Source organism: Oncorhynchus nerka, linkage group LG18, assembly GCF_034236695.1.
Source record: "Oncorhynchus nerka isolate Pitt River linkage group LG18, Oner_Uvic_2.0, whole genome shotgun sequence".
Lineage (NCBI taxonomy): Eukaryota > Metazoa > Chordata > Actinopteri > Salmoniformes > Salmonidae > Oncorhynchus > Oncorhynchus nerka.
In genome coordinates this window covers 42,829,983-42,846,008 of record NC_088413.1, presented here as the reverse complement: position 1 = coordinate 42,846,008, position 16,026 = coordinate 42,829,983, and the positions used below count along the sequence as shown (strand labels likewise).

Genomic DNA, 16,026 nt, shown 5'->3' with positions numbered 1-16,026 from the left:
AACATACTCCCTCTTTCTTTCATTACTTCTCGTTTCCCCTTCCTCCATTCTCCTTTACCTCCTTCTCCTATTTTCCTCCCTCTTCCTCTTTACCTCTTCTCCTAGCCTCCTCTACATGTCTCCCCCTTTCCCCATTTCCTAACGTCCATTTCCTCCTCCGCCTCACCCTTCCCTTCCCTCTCTTATCCACCTCTCCCTGACGTCTGTGCTATTCTGTGCAGTATTTGGCAGGCTAGCCAGACCACAGGTTCAACCAGGAGCCCTACGGCCACGAGTAAACACATGTTATAACCTGTCATAGAGAGTGTGTCGAGAGTCACGCTCCTCTCGGAAATGAAAACACAGGCGCTCAGTCTCGAACACGTCCGTGGCTTCGCTATTGTGGACCATAACCAACGCTGTCGTGTTTGAGGTGTCTTTCACCCACTGTATGTGTGTCTCTTTGTTTTGCTTCGAGAAGGGTCGTCGGGTGCACAGGCACGCACACGCACGTTCACACGTACCGAGGGCTTTCATGTTCCTGCGTTTTATATACACATCTCATTCCGAAATCATAGAGTTGGACCCCCCCCCCCCTTGCTGCTATAACAGCATCCACTCTTCTGGGAAGGCTTTCCACTAGATGTTGGAACATTGCTGTGGGGACTTGCATTATGTCCACAAGAGCATTAGCGAGGTCGGGTACTGATGTTGGGCGATTAGACCTGGCTCGCAGTCGTGTTCCAATTCACCCCAAAGGTGCTTGATGGGATTGAGGTCAGTGTTCTGTGCAGGCTAGTCATGTTCTTCCATACCAATCTGAACAAACCATTTCTGTATGGACCTCACTTTGTGCACGGGGGCATTGTCATGCTGAAACAGGAAAGGGCCTTCCCAAACTGTTGCCACAAAGTTGGAAGCACAGAATTGTCTAGAATGTACCAGAGGCAGTTTGGAACTCAGTAGTGAGTGTTGCAACCGAGGTGAGACAATTTTTACGCGCTTCAGCACTCAGCGGTCCCGTTCTATGAGCTTGTGTGTCCTACCACTTCACGGCTGAGCCGTTGTCGCTCCTAGATGTTTCCACGTAAGTCGCTCTGGATAAGAGCGTCTGCTAAATGACTTAAATGTAAATGTAAATAACAGCACTTACAGTTGACCAGGACAGCTCTAGCAGGGCAGAAATTTGACGAACCGACTTGTTGGAAAGGTGGCATCCTATGATGGTACCATGTTGAAATTCACAGAGCTCTTCTACTGCCAATGTTTGTCTATGGATATTGCATGGCTGTGTGCTCAATTTTATACACCTGTTAGCAACAGAAATCCAATAACAGCTCATTTTGAGTTTTCCCCTCCCCACTCAGACCAATCTTAGAAAGTCTTTGCAAAATTCTTGATTGAGAAATTGCTATTTGCTTTTGTTTCTTTTTGAAATGTTTAATTGAAAACACAGTAAGGTACTTAATTGTTACCCAGAAAGGATTTGATACTGAGATAAAAACAGCTGCATTGGACTTTTAAACTCCCTGAACAGTTCTTCCATTCTTTCACCGCCTCTCTCTCTCACCTACACTCCATCAGCACTCACACAGACAGAAATCACAGAGTAGCAAATCACAGTCAGCAGCAACAACTTTATTTTACTTTCCGTCTCTCCTCTACTCTCCTGTATTTTTTGAAAAGCAGCACTACACAGGCTTGAGTATATGGATGAAGACGGGGGATCGGGGGGCAGTTTATGGACCTTTCCTAGAAATAGTTTGTGAATGTTGGATGGTTTGATGATGTTAAAAGACGTGTTGGTTTGAGTCTACGTCAGGGAGGTGAGGTCTGTCATCCGACCACAAACAGAGTCAGTAACCCTTTAGTCAGTGGTTTTCATTCTCACACCAGCCCCGTCTCGACCCAAACCAAATGTCTGTCTGCCTGTCTTTCCCATGGACAACTAAAAACCTCTTCAGTCACGTCACACCATACAGCTGACACACACCCCTTCCAAAACACCTTCTTAAGCCACCTAGACACCACCTGTCCTTAGCGTGTCTCAACTCCTGCCACACACCTCAGTGTACCACAACTTCATGGTGAACGAGGCACTTTGTTTATCTTGACAACTCAACCATGAGAGCACCAATTGTAAATGCAATGTTTGATGGTCTACACGTGGCACAAGTCTGGGCCGTCAAGATAAAATCAGTAACACGTTAGCCACAAAGCTTTCGGGAAACTCACCTCAGGTCTTGGAGACATTGTCATCTCCCTCAACCCATTACATCTCTGTACACCCCTGCCTTATCGCTAACCAACATCGCTAACACAAACCCTCACCAACAGCAAATAGCCATGGGATTACAGCTAGCTAGCTACATATCCTTGGTAATAACTACAGGACACATATTGCCTCCGTTTCTGGCCAACATGCTGTTGATGCTGTGCTTTGTTCTCCAGTTCACTTTCCTCCCTCTCTCCTTCTCTACCTCTCGCATCGTCTGTCAGGTTTAAATCGACAATATGGAGGAGATCGATACGGCGCTAATCTCTGTTTTCTAGGTGGTGTGGTAACATGAAAGATGTACCAGGAAGTGTCTAAGTCTAGGTGGTTCTAAGCAGTCTACTCTACGTTGTTATGAATAGTGTTGTAACACCCCCTCATACACACAAAATGGGAGTATGACACAATGTCTTCTTAAATAAAAAGCGTTACAAGTGCATCGGCATACAAAATATTACCATGGTGTAAAAACAAACATTAACAACCATATAAATAAATTAATATCATATTTTATATATTTATATATCGTTGGGTACTTTTGCTTTCTACTCTGTTCAGTAATTTGGTTTTCATTTCGAAAGGTGCCAGGTTAGAAGTTAATGTGAACTGTAACTAGAGAACTTATTCATGATTAGCAAACGGGGATGAAGGCATTGATAAAGCGTGTCAGCGGTTAACCTTTTCAGTTTCTTCTTTCAGGCAACTTAGGTAGCAGAGCATCAGTCCATGCTCTTAAGTCTATTGGTTCTGTTCTGTTGTTTTCTAGTGGAAAGTTGGTCTCCTTCCAGAAAGGAAGTTCATGAGATTTGGAACTTTGGAACCTTAGAACCTGTAACATGTTCTGTTCTGAGTGTTGACAGTCCAGTTTTGAAAGCACCTCACCTTCCTTTAATTCTCCTTTTATACAAAAATAAACATTCTCTCGTCCTCTTTTCCAGCCGCGTTTAGTTGGTCATCTCTTCCTGTCTATCTGGTCCTATCTCTTGCCGTAGCTCTGTTCCAGATACTGCCTCACATCCTTCAGGTTGTAGAAAAAGGGTCCCTTCCCTCCAAGGTAGGCGATCTTCCTCCTCTGCACGATGCACACCCTCTCATTGGACACACCGTAGGCCACGTTAGCATTGTTGTCCATGCAGTCGGCCACCAGCTGGCACTGAGATGGCAGGCTGAAGGACTCAATCAGCTTCTTGGCCGCCACCACCCTCTCCTCCAGTGATCGGTGCTTCCTGACCTCGAAGGAGCGCGGGCCCATGGCGGGCGCCACCCACCCGTCCGAGGGGTGTGCCTCGTCGATGTAGACCAGCAGGAAGTCGGCCACGTCTGAGAACTCCTCCACCAGCCGCCGGAAGGCGGGCAGGTGGCTGATGAAGGGGGGTCAGGTGGCCGAACCGAAGTTCACCACAAGAGGGCGGTCCGACGACTCGAAGTCCAGCAGGCGGCACTCGTCCCCGGGATGAGGGCCCGTGGTGCTGGTCAAGCTGCTTCGCCGCCGGATGCTACCAGGAACCTTGACCACTTTGGAGTTGGGTGCCTCAAAACCCAGTTTAACCTGCATGGGAGAGGAGGGAGGAAGAGAGAAAGAGAGGTTGGTTAGCAACTGTTTGTATTGAGATTAACAGTCTTTCTAAAATAATAGAAAGGCTTGGTTTTGACAGTCAATCAAGTGTAGACCAGGCACAATAATATATACTGTACATTCATACATACACACACACTCGTACACACATGTACACACATGCCCACAACCATGCACACCCACACACCCACAAAACACTAAATAATGCTTGACATGTTGTGAGGTGTCAAGTGCTAGACAGGACGTAATGGAAACTTGCACATTGAACTCACTGAGAATAACAAGCGCACAAAGCTGTCAATCAGGGAGAGCCTCAAGAATGAGTGTCTGTGTGTGTGTTAGTTGTGCGTAGGTCAGCTGTTTGTTCACCTGCACCCATTAAATGATTGCATCTGAGCTCCTAGAGTGTGAGGCTTTTCTTTTTCAAGTGTTCACCCGCACCCGCCCACAATTGCTAATTACCCATCCGCAACCGCCTGACTAAGCCTTCAGAAAGTGTTCACATCCCTTGACTTGTTCCACAATTTGTTTTGTTACAAGGTGGGATTAAAATGGATTTAATTGTACATTTTTGTCAATGATCTACACAAAATACTCTGTAATGTCAAAGTGGGAAAAAAATTCTAACATGAAAAATAAAACACTAACGTATCTCGATTACATAAGCATTCAACCCTCTAGAATCACGTTTTGCAGCAATTACAGCTGTGAGTCTTTCTGGGTAACTCTCTAAGAGCTTTGCAAACCTGGATTGTACAATATTTGCATATTATTATTCTTCAATCTCCAAGCAGTTGACCGTTGCTAGACAGCTTTTTAAAGTCTTGCCATCAATTTTAAAGGCTATTTAAGTCAAAACTGTAATTAAGTCAATCAGGAACATACAATGTCATCATGGTAATCAACTCCAGTGTATTTTTGGCTTTGTGTTTTAAGCTATTATCCCGCTGAAAGGATTAATTTGTCTCCAAGTGTCTGTTGGAAATTCCTCTAGGATGTTGACTGTGTTTAGCACTATTCTGTTTCTTTTTATCAACAAAAAAAACTCCCTAGTCCTTGCCGATGACAGGCATACCCATAACATGATGCAGCCAGCACCATGCTTGAAAATCAGGAGTGGTACTCAGTGACGTGTTGTGTTGGATTTGCTTTGTATTCAGGATATAAAGTTCATTACTTTGTCACATTTCTTGCAGTTTTACTTTAGTGCCTTACTGCAAAAAGGATGCATGTTTTGGAGGGGGGGGGGGGGATTCTGGACAGGCTTCCTTCTTTTCACTCAGTTAATCTGTTTGAAATTCACTGCTCCAATGAGGGGCCCATACAGATAATTGTATGTGTGGGATACAGAGATGAGGTAGTCATTCAAAAATCATGTTTAACACCATAGTCCATGCTAATTATTTTGTGAATTGTTAAGACATTTTTTACTCCTGAACTTATTTATGCTTGCCATAACAAAAGGGTTAAATACTTCTTTCTCAAATCATAATTCCACATTGATATTATTGGGTATTGTGTGTAGGCCAGTGACTCAAAATCTAAATGTATTCCATTATTAATCCAGGATCCACAACAAAATGTGGAAAAAGTCAAGGGACGTGAATCATTTCTGAAGTTCTGAAGGCACTGTATATGAGACAAAGTGAACATCTGACCCTAACCCACTAATATAGAAAAGGCACACTAGGCTACAGTCAGAGATTGCGGAAACGATTTTTTGACAGGCGTTGCAGGATTTTTGGGGGGACTAATTTAGATATGTTTGTGCTTATATTTCCGAGAATTTTGTAGGCTTTTTGTTAATCAACTTGTTTATAATTAGACACATGCAGCTTCTCTTCTGTCATTATATGTTGCTCACCAGAATGTCATAAATCAATAGAATCAATGCTTCAATCTAGTTGACATCGGTCAAGTTTTCTCTGTGTTTTCTCTGGTTCTTTCACAGAGCAAAGACGTTTTAGGGACCGGGGTCAAAATGCAATAACTCGACAACAAAAATAAAACGGGAAAATGTTCAAATTGACATCAATTTGACTGGTTGTGAAAGCTGTGAAAAACGACCCAGCAAGTTTCTTGGAAGATTTCAGTTCGGCTTGGATGCATATTTTATGTGTTTGAAATACTATCAGTTTTTATGATGCTGATAAATATACCAATACAGACGGTATCCAACGGTACATTTGCATTCTGTCAAGATGCTGAAAGAAAGAAATAATATTTCTCCACTCTTCTTCTCGAGTGAAAATGTTGCCTAGATTTGGTGTATAATTTAACTGCAAGAAATGCTTGAGATTATATTCAGGCTATATGAGAGGTTATAGACCTACAGTCAGTGTCCAGATTTCAGTTCCCATTTAACCCATCTGAACAGTAGGCTAAAGTACACTTGACATGCCATGGGCCTATTTGAAGTCCCCATCTTGTGAAGGTTGAATTTGTATCGCGCCTCACAATCACTGCCATCAGCTTTTACAACTTCACCAAATCTTTCTCAAAGTTGACTTTTCTGACCCTCCCTTCTCTTTACTTTCAGCTCCATCTCAAAGCTTTTCTCTTATTGAATTAAACTCTGACATTGTCCTTTTTCCCTCCTTGGATGGACATGAACATTTTCAGCCTTTCCCCAAAAGCATTTAGTGATTGGCGTGTAGGCTATGCTGACTGCAATGGGCACGCACGTGCGTATGTGTGCACCATCGCGCGCATGGTGATTTTGTCCATCCGCCCCAGACACGATCAGGACGCGCAGGTTGGAAGATCAAAACAAACTTTGAACCATTAAGTTGGGTCACAGTTCAAAACATATTTAAAACATTCACGGGCATTTAGCTAGCTGACTTGCTGTTGCTCATTATTTTGTCTTGGGATATTAACACTGGGTTGTTATTTTACCGGATATGTACAAGGTCCTTTTTTTTGCTGGATCTTTTGTCAAATTTTGACCCATTTTGAGTCACAGAAAATCTGTTGTTCTTTACTCCGACAATTAATGCACAGATAAAAGGGGAAGCCTAGTTCATTTCTAGAAATCTCTCCTTGTTCAGTCTTCTTCTCTGGATTTGATATGATGGTTGACAACCAACTTTCAAGTGCATTACATTATCGCAGTGTGTGTGTGTGTGTGTGTGTGTGTGTGTGTGTGTGTGTGTGTGTGTGTGTGTGTGTGTGTGTGTGTGTACATTAACCAAGCCAAGAGTCATTCATCAAAGTGAGATGGAGAGTGCTGGACAGAAGTGCTTGCTTCCCCATGATCTCAATCCCCATCCGAACACCGCAAATTTGCCTCCCCATGACAGCTCTAGAACATTGTAAATCTTCCTAAATGTTTTTCTTAGGTCATTGTGGAGCCAAGGTCCGTTCTAGGTATTTTACATCAGTAAGTGATTAGATGTATTGAATTGACCAGTACCACATGATAGACTTCCCCAAGTCCCTTTCATACCTCTTACATACCTCTTTCATCCGGTCAGTCAGCAGCCTAAGAGTTGAAAAGAGTGTGAGTGCTGTTGTGGTAAGAGCCTTTTGACACTAACATTGTAATAATCTGCAACAGCCCCGACGCTGATTAGGCATGACTCATGAGAGTTCAGGAAAAGGTAGAACAGTTTAGTGTTTAGTAGGAGTTGGTGACGTAGACACAGCACAACTGTTATGCAGATGAGTGAGGACCCAACAGCGATTCAACAGAAACAGAGTCTTTTAATGTCCAAACAGGGAAAACATAAATCCTCAATCTTTACAGGAGATGTCCAAACAGGGAAAACATAAATCCTCTATCTTTGCAGGAGAGTCCTCCTTCTAGTAGTAGAGGAGAATTGCAGGGCTAGCGGCAACCGACTGCAGGTCCCTCTGGGTAGGCGCGGGCCGTAGAGGACAGAGACACCTGCTCACACGCAGCATCTGATGAAGAGGCAGATTACGACAGGACGGGACAAGGGCAAAGCAAACAAGAATCCGACAAGGACAGAAGCAGAAACAGAGAGAGAAATAGAGACTTAATCAGAGGGCAAAAGAGGGGACAGGTGTGAGAGAGTAAACGAGGTCGTTAGGAGAATGAGGAACAGCTGGGAGCAGGAACGGAACGATAGAGAGAGAGAGAGTAACCAATACGACCAGCAGGGGGAAACGAAGAGAAGGGAAAGCACAGGGACAAGACATAACATGACAGTACCCCCCACTCACCGAGCGCCTCCTGGTGCACTCGAGGAGGAAACCTGGCGGCAACGGAGGAAATCATCGATCAGCGAACGGTCCAGCACGTCCCGAGATGGAACCCAACTCCTTTCCTCAGGACCGTAACCCTCCCAATCCACTAGGTACTGATGACCACGGCCCCGAGGACGCATGTCCATAATCTTCCGAACCCTGTAGATAGGTGCGCCCTCGACAAGGACGGGGGGAAGACGAACGGGGGGCGCGAAGAAAAGGCTTGACACAGGAGACATGGAAGACCGGGTGGACGCGACGAAGATGTCGCGGAAGAAGAAGTCGCACTGCGACAGGATTAACGACCTGAGAAATACGGAACGGACCAATGAACCGCGGGGTCAACTTGCGAGAAGCTGTCATAAGGGGAAGGTTACGAGTGGAGAGCCATACTCTCTGACCGTGACAATACCTAGGACTCTTAGTCCTACGCTTATTAGCGGCTCTCACAGTCTGCGCCCTATAACGGCAAAGTGCAGACCTGACCCTCCTCCAGGTGCGCTCACAACGTTGGACAAAAGCCTGAGCGGAGGGGACGCTGGACTCGGCGAGCTGGGACGAGAACAGAGGAGGCTGGTACCCGAGGCTACTCTGAAAAGGAGATAGCCCGGTCGCAGACGAAGGAAGCGAGTTGTGAGCGTATTCTGCCCAGGGGAGCTGTTCTGCCCAAGACGCAGGGTTTCGAAAAGAAAGACTGCGTAAGATGCGACCAATCGTCTGATTGGCCCGTTCTGCTTGACCGTTAGACTGGGGGTGAAAACCGGAAGAGAGACTGACGGAAGCCCCAATCAAACGGCAAAACTCCCTCCAAAATTGAGACGTGAATTGCGGACCCCTGTCCGAAACGGCGTCTGACGGAAGGCCATGAATTCTGAAAACATTCTCAATGATGATTTGTGCCGTCTCTTTAGCAGAAGGGAGCTTAGCGAGGGAATAAAATGAGCCGCCTTAGAGAACCTATCGACAACCGTTAGAATAACAGTCTTCCCCGCTGACGAAGGAAGACCGGTAATAAAGTCTAAGGCGATGTGAGACCACGGTCGAGAGGGAATGGAAAGCGGTCTGAGACGGCCGGCAGGAGGAGAGTTACCGGACTTAGTCTGCGCGCAGTCCGAACAAGCAGCCACGAAACGACGCGTGTCACGCTCCTGAGTGGGCCACCAGAAACGCTGGCGAATAGAAGCAAGCGTACCCCGAATGCCGGGATGGCCGGCTAACTTGGCAGAGTGAGCCCACTGAAGAACGGCCAGACGAGTAGGAACGGGAACGAAAAGAAGGTTCCTAGGACAAGCGCGGCGACGGAGTGTGAGTGAGTGCTTGCTTTACCTGCCTCTCAATTCCCCAGACAGTCAACCCGACAACACGCCCCTCAGGGAGAATCCCCTCGGGGTCGGTGGAGGCTACTGAAGAACTGAAGAGACGGGACAAAGCATCAGGCTTGGTGTTCTTTGAGCCCGGACGATAAGAAATAACGAACTCGAAACGAGCGAAAAACAGCGCCCAACGAGCCTGACGCGCATTAAGTCGTTTGGCAGAACGGATGTACTCAAGGTTCTTATGGTCAGTCCAAACGACAAAAGGAACGGTCGCCCCCTCCAACCACTGTCGCCATTCGCCTAGGGCTAAGCGGATGGCGAGCAGTTCGCGGTTTCCCACATCCTAGTTACGTTCCGACGGCGACAGGCGATGAGAAAAATACGCGCAAGGATGGACCTTATCGTCAGAATGGGAGCGCTGGGACAGAATGGCTCCCACGCCCACCTCTGACGCGTCAACCTCGACAATGAACTGTCTAGAGACGTCAGGTGTAACAAGGATAGGAGCGGATGTAAAACGCTTCTTGAGGAGATCAAAAGCTCCCTGGGCGGAAACGGACCACTTAAAGCACGTCTTGACAGAAGTAAGGGCTGTGAGAGGAGCTGCCACCTGACCGAAATTACGAATGAAACGACGATAGAAATTCGCGAAACCGAGAAAGCGCTGCAGCTCGACACGTGACTTAGGGACGGGCCAATCACTGACAGCTTGGACCTTAGCGGAATCCATCTGAATGCCTTCAGCGGAAATAACAGAACCGAGAAATGTGACGGAGGAGACATGAAAAGCGCACTTCTCAGCCTTCACATAAAGACAATTCTCTAAAAGGCGCTGGAGGACACGTCGAACGTGCTGAACATGAATCTGGAGTGACGGTGAAAAAATCAGGATATCGTCAAGGTAAACGAAAACAAAGATGTTCAGCATGTCTCTCAGTACATCATTCACTAATGCCTGAAAGACAGCTGGAGCGTTAGCGAGACCGAACGGCAGAACCCGGTATTCAAAATGCCCTAACGGAGTGTTAAACGCCGTTTTCCACTCGTCCCCCTCCCTGATGCGCACGAGATGGTAAGCGTTACGAAGGTCCAACTTAGTGAAAAACCTGGCTCCCTGCAGGATCTCGAAGGCTGAAGACATAAGGGGAAGCGGATAACGATTCTTAACCGTTATGTCATTCAGCCCTCGATAATCCACGCAGGGGCGCAGGGTCCCGTCCTTTTTCTTAACAAAAAAACCCCGCTCCGGCGGGAGAGGAGGAAGGGACTACGGTACCGGCGTCGAGAGCTACAGACAAATAATCTTCGAGAGCCTTACGTTCGGGAGCCGACAGAGAATATAGTCTACCCCGGGGGGGAGTGGTACCCGGAAGGAGATCTATACTACAATCATACGACCGGTGAGGAGGAAGGGAGGTGGCCCTGGACCGACTGAAGACCGTGCGCAGATCATGATATTCCTCCGGCACCCCTGTCAAATCACCAGGCTCCTCCTGTGAAGAGGGGGCAGAAGAAACAGGAGGGATAGCAGACATTAAACATTTCACATGACAAGAGACGTTCCAGGAGAGGACAGAATTACTTGACCAATTAATAGAAGGATTATGACACACTAGCCAGGGATGGCCCAAAACAACAGGTGTAAAAGGTGAACGAAAAATCAAAAAAGAAATGGTTTCGCTATGATTACCAGAGACAGTGAGGGTTAAAGGTAGCGTTTCACGCTGAATACTGGGGAGAGGACTACCATCCAAGGCGAACATGGCCGTGGGCTCCCTAACTGTCTGAGAGGAATGTCATGTTCCCGAGCCCAGGCTTCGTCCATAAAACAGCCCTCCGCCCCAGAGTCTATCAAGGCACTGCAGGAAGCTGCCGAACCGGTCCAGCGTAGATGGACCGACAAGGTAGTACAGGATCTTGAAGGAGAGACCTGAGTAGTAGCGCTCACCAGTAGCCCTCCGCTTACTGATGAGCTCTGGCTTTACTGGACATGAAATGACAAAATGACCAGCGGAACCGCAATAGAGACAGAGGCGGTTGGTGATTCTCCGTTCCCTCTCCTTAGTCGAGATGCGAATACCCCCAGCTGCATGGGCTCAGCACCTGAGCCACTGGAGGAAGATGGTAGTGATGCGGAGAGGGGGAAACGGATAACGCGAGCTCTCTTCCACGAGCTCGGTGACGAAGATCTACCCGTCGTTCTATACGAATAGCGAGTTCAATCAAAGAATCCACGCTGGAAGGAACCTCCCGGGAGAGAATCTCATCCTTTACCTCCGCGTGGAGACCCTCCAGAAAACGAGCGAGCAACGCCGGCTCGTTCCAGTCACTGGAGGCAGCAAGAGTGCGAAACTCTATAGAGTAGTCCGTTATGGATCGATTCCCTTGACATAGGGAAGACAGGGCCCTGGAAGCTTCTTTCCCAAAAACTGAACGATCAAAACCCGTATCATCTCCTCCTTAAAGTTCTGATACTGGTTAGTACACTCAGCCCTTGCCTCCCAGATTGCCGTGCCCCACTCACGAGCCCGTCCTGTAAGGAGAGATATGACGTAGGCGATACGAGCTGTACCCCTGGAGTACGTGTTGGGCTGGAGAGAGAACACAATATCACACTGGGTGAGGAACGAGCGGCATTCAGTGGGCTCCCAGAGTAACACGGTGGGTTATTAATTCTGGGCTCCGGAGACTCGGAAGCCCTGGAAGTAGCCGGTGGATCAAGGCGGAGATTGTGAATATGTTTCGAGAGGTCGGAGACTTGGGCGGCCAGGGTCTCAACGGCATGTCGAGCAGCAGACAATTCCTGCTCGTGTCTGCCTAGCATCGCTCCCTGGATCTCGACGGCTGAGTAGAGAGGATCCGAAGTCGCTGGGTCCATTCTTGGTCGGATTCTTCTGTTATGCAGATGAGTGAGGACCCAACAGCGATTCAACAGAAACAGAGTCTTTTAATGTCCAAACAGGGAAAACATAAATCCTCAATCTTTACAGGAGATGTCCAAACAGGAAAACATAAATCCTCTATCTTTGCAGGAGAGTCCTCCTTCTAGTAGTAGAGGAGAATTGCAGGGCTAGCGGCAACCGACTGCAGGTCCCTCTGGGTAGGCGCGGGCCGTAGAGGACAGAGACACCTGCTCACACGCAGCATCTGATGAAGAGGCAGATTACGACAGGACGGGACAAGGGCAAAGCAAACAAGAATCCGACAAGGACAGAAGCAGAAACAGAGAGAGAAATAGAGACTTAATCAGAGGGCAAAAGAGGGGACAGGTGTGAGAGAGTAAACGAGGTCGTTAGGAGAATGAGGAACAGCTGGGAGCAGGAACGGAACGATAGAGAGAGAGAGAGTAACCAATACGACCAGCAGGGGGAAACGAAGAGAAGGGAAAGCACAGGGACAAGACATAACATGACAACAACAGGAGAGAGAGGGAGGAAGGGGAGAGAGAGAAGGAGAGGAGGAAGAGAGGTGGAAACAGATAGAGGAGAGAGAGGGATGCCAGAGTAAGAAAGAGCCAGGGACTGAACGACATAGAGGCAGGGAGAAGGGAAGAAAGAGGGCATGAGAGAGGGAAAACCCACCCACATATCTGCGGGGACTGCGGGTTATGAGTCAACTTGTGTGCGTGTGTGTGTGCGTGCGTGTGTGCATTAACCATGCCAAGAGTCATTCATCAAATTGGGATGGAGAGTGCTGGCCAGAAATGCTTGCCCTCCCATCTCAATCCCCACTAGAAAAGAGCAAACTTTCCTCCCCATGACAGATTTTCTGAGGTCATTTTGGAGGCAACGTCCGTTCTAGGTAATTTACATCAGTAAGTGATTAGATGTATTGAATTGACCAGTACCACATGATAGACTTCCCCAAGTCCCTTTCATCTGGTCAGTCAGCAGCCTAAGAGTTGAAAAGAGTGTGAGTGCTGTTGTGGTAAGAGCCTTTTGACACTAACATTGTAATACTCTGTAACAGCCACGACGCTGATTAGGCATGACTCATGAGAGTTCAGGAAAAGGTAGAACAGTTTAGTGTTTAGTAGGAGTTGGTGACATAGACACAGCACAACAGGAGAGAAAGGGAAGAAGGGGAGAGAGAGAAGGAGAGGAGGAAGAGAGGTGGAAACAGATAGAGGAGAGAGAGGGATGCCAGAGTAAGAAAGAGCCAGGGACTGAACGACAGAGAGGCAGGGAGAAGGGAAGAAAGAGGGCATGAGAGAGGGAAAAAGAAGGAGTGAGAGAGAGAGGCTGGAAGAAAGGAGAAAGGAGGGAGAAAAAGAGAGGAGGAACGTGACAATAATACAACAGAGGATCAAATTATCAAGAAGGGGGAGAGGTGGGGGAATCCTCGACCAAATTACCCAAAACTAGACGACCGCATTCTTCAGTAACTAACTTCATACACGTGTTTCATGCATATAAAACGTGTAAATCCATACTGTACTACCTGGTTAGCAAAATGCCTATGTGTCAGATGATATGTGTTAAAGTTTACATGTGCACCTGGCTACCTGCCTGATGCCTAGTGTCTGGTTAGGACTGACACAACGATGTCTGTTTGGCTTGAGAGTTAAAATGTAACATTTAGGAGAAGCCAGACCTCTGAATTTCCAAGTAACTGAGGGTGAATGGCCCTCAGGGTTTTGACTGTCTGGGGGCCAAAGTTCATCACTTTTTAGATCAGATAACCTACATTTGATTTGATATTAAAGTTCAACATGCTGATTTAAACAAGGTGACCCATGGACATGGTCTCAGATGGCAAGATAAGAATTCAGCAATGCAGAAATAGTATAATTGTCCTTTCAGAATGAATGAATGAATGAATAAAAAAAATACTATACACTGCTTTTGAAATGGCAAGAGTTACAGAGAAGCATGCCTAGCTAGATCGTTTTTGTGCTGCAGCCTGGTCTCATAGACTAGGCGTAACATAGTAAATATATATCCTTGACACTGAAATTTGTATGATATGTTATGTTTGGCATGGCTACATAAGACAGATGGTTACTTAAGACAAAAACTAAAGTAAGGTGGTTGGTCATGGTGGAGGGGTGGGCTCGTAATGTGAACATCTAGGAACCCAATGGTTGCTAGTTTGAATCTCATCATAGACAACTTTAGCATTTTAGACAATTAGCTACTTTTCAACTACTTACTAATTTTTAGCAACTTTGCAACTACTTAGCTTGTTAGCTAACACCTACTCTAACCATAACCCTTTAACCTAACTCCTAAACTTGACACTAAGCTTAACCCTAACCACTAACCCTTAGCATGGCTAACATTAGACAGCAAGCTAACATTAGCCACCTAGCTGGAATGTGTAACATATACTAAGTTTTGCAAATTCGTAACATATTGTACGTTAAGCAAATTCGTACATATTGTATGTTTGCAAGTCTTAACTGACTTGTATAGTTAAATAAAGGTTAAATACAAAAATTGAATAGAACTGGGTGATGGACATCCACAAATTAATACCATACAAAACGTGACAATATACTAAAATAAGTTGACAGATTTACATACAGAGTAATACAAAATGCTCTGAGACCAGGTTGTGTGCTGAAGTGGTTTTGAACAACTTTTATGCATGATGCCATTCTGACTCTTTTAGAGAACACTATTTTACCGCCACAATGCCCAAGACCTGTGGGTGTGTTGTGCACAGGTATACCACAATACAACTTCCTACAACTCATAGTAAAACCACAAACTCTAACTAAAGCGTAGCTTGCGGTGACTTTATATATATGACAATACAACATGGTTCATTACCTGTTTATATGCATCCAGCAGGAAGCTGTTCCATATGGACCGGAGCCCTGCCGAGGTCAGCATGCGCTGCCACTCTCCCCCTCCGCTGCCCGAGCAGCTCAGTAAGGACACTAGGCGCTTCACCAGCACCACCGAGTCGTAGAGCGCGAGGAACAAACAGTTGGAGAAGAAACCGGGCAGGATCTGGAGAGTGACCAGTAGGTCCACGCTGCCAGCGCCCATTTTATTTTAGGTTTCTGTCCCCAGACTAAAAGCGACTCCAGAGGCAGCGCAGCTCTGTCCCGGTTTTAGCTGCTTTCCAAACACATTCCGCTCCGGCTGGTGTGCTCATCTGCTGTCCCCTGCTCGCTGTCTAACCCGTTCACACACTTGCATAAATATGTCTCTGTCCCCTCTATGGAAGGTGCGCGGTCTTTATTATGATGCTCGCATTTCAACGGAGTGCGATCTGACTTGACTTGGACCGCACAAATGAATTGACACACGGGGATAAAGAGAGACAGGAGAGGGCTCAAGGAGCGTATCTGAGGGTTGAGAGCTGGGCTCCGCTGGTGCCAAAAGTGCTATAAGGGCTATTTCTGCGCCCTTTGCAATTGCTTCTGTGCTCCGACGAGAATCCCTCTCCGATGTAACAGTCTTTTTTTATACCGTAAACCATTCGCCTCCGTGATATAGCTCCAGGCTTATCTTGTGGTAAGATCATGACGTCACGACGATGGCTCTCCATCTCTCGTGCGCGCATCGGGGATAGCACTTCGGGGTAATATAACACGTGGAAACAGAGACCGTTGGCCAACCCTACAAGGAACTTTCCAAAACAATCATAAAGAAAATAGTCTCCTTTAGATGTAATGACTTTCCATCCCAGACTTGAGCATGCAAAATAAATGGTTT

General features: G+C 46.6%; 1 protein-coding gene across 1 annotated transcript; it reads right to left on the bottom strand.

Annotated features, from left to right (window-relative positions):
* Positions 1 to 1,448: 1,448 nt before the first annotated feature.
* dio2 (iodothyronine deiodinase 2) lies at positions 1,449 to 15,775 on the bottom strand. Its single transcript, XM_029687508.2, has 2 exons — positions 15,133 to 15,775; positions 1,449 to 3,803 (listed from the first exon to the last, which is right to left on the bottom strand). The coding sequence occupies exons 1-2, from the start codon at positions 15,352 to 15,354 to the stop codon at positions 3,231 to 3,233; spliced, it is 795 nt and encodes a 264-aa protein (XP_029543368.1). The 5' UTR covers positions 15,355 to 15,775; the 3' UTR covers positions 1,449 to 3,230.
* Positions 15,776 to 16,026: the final 251 nt, after the last annotated feature.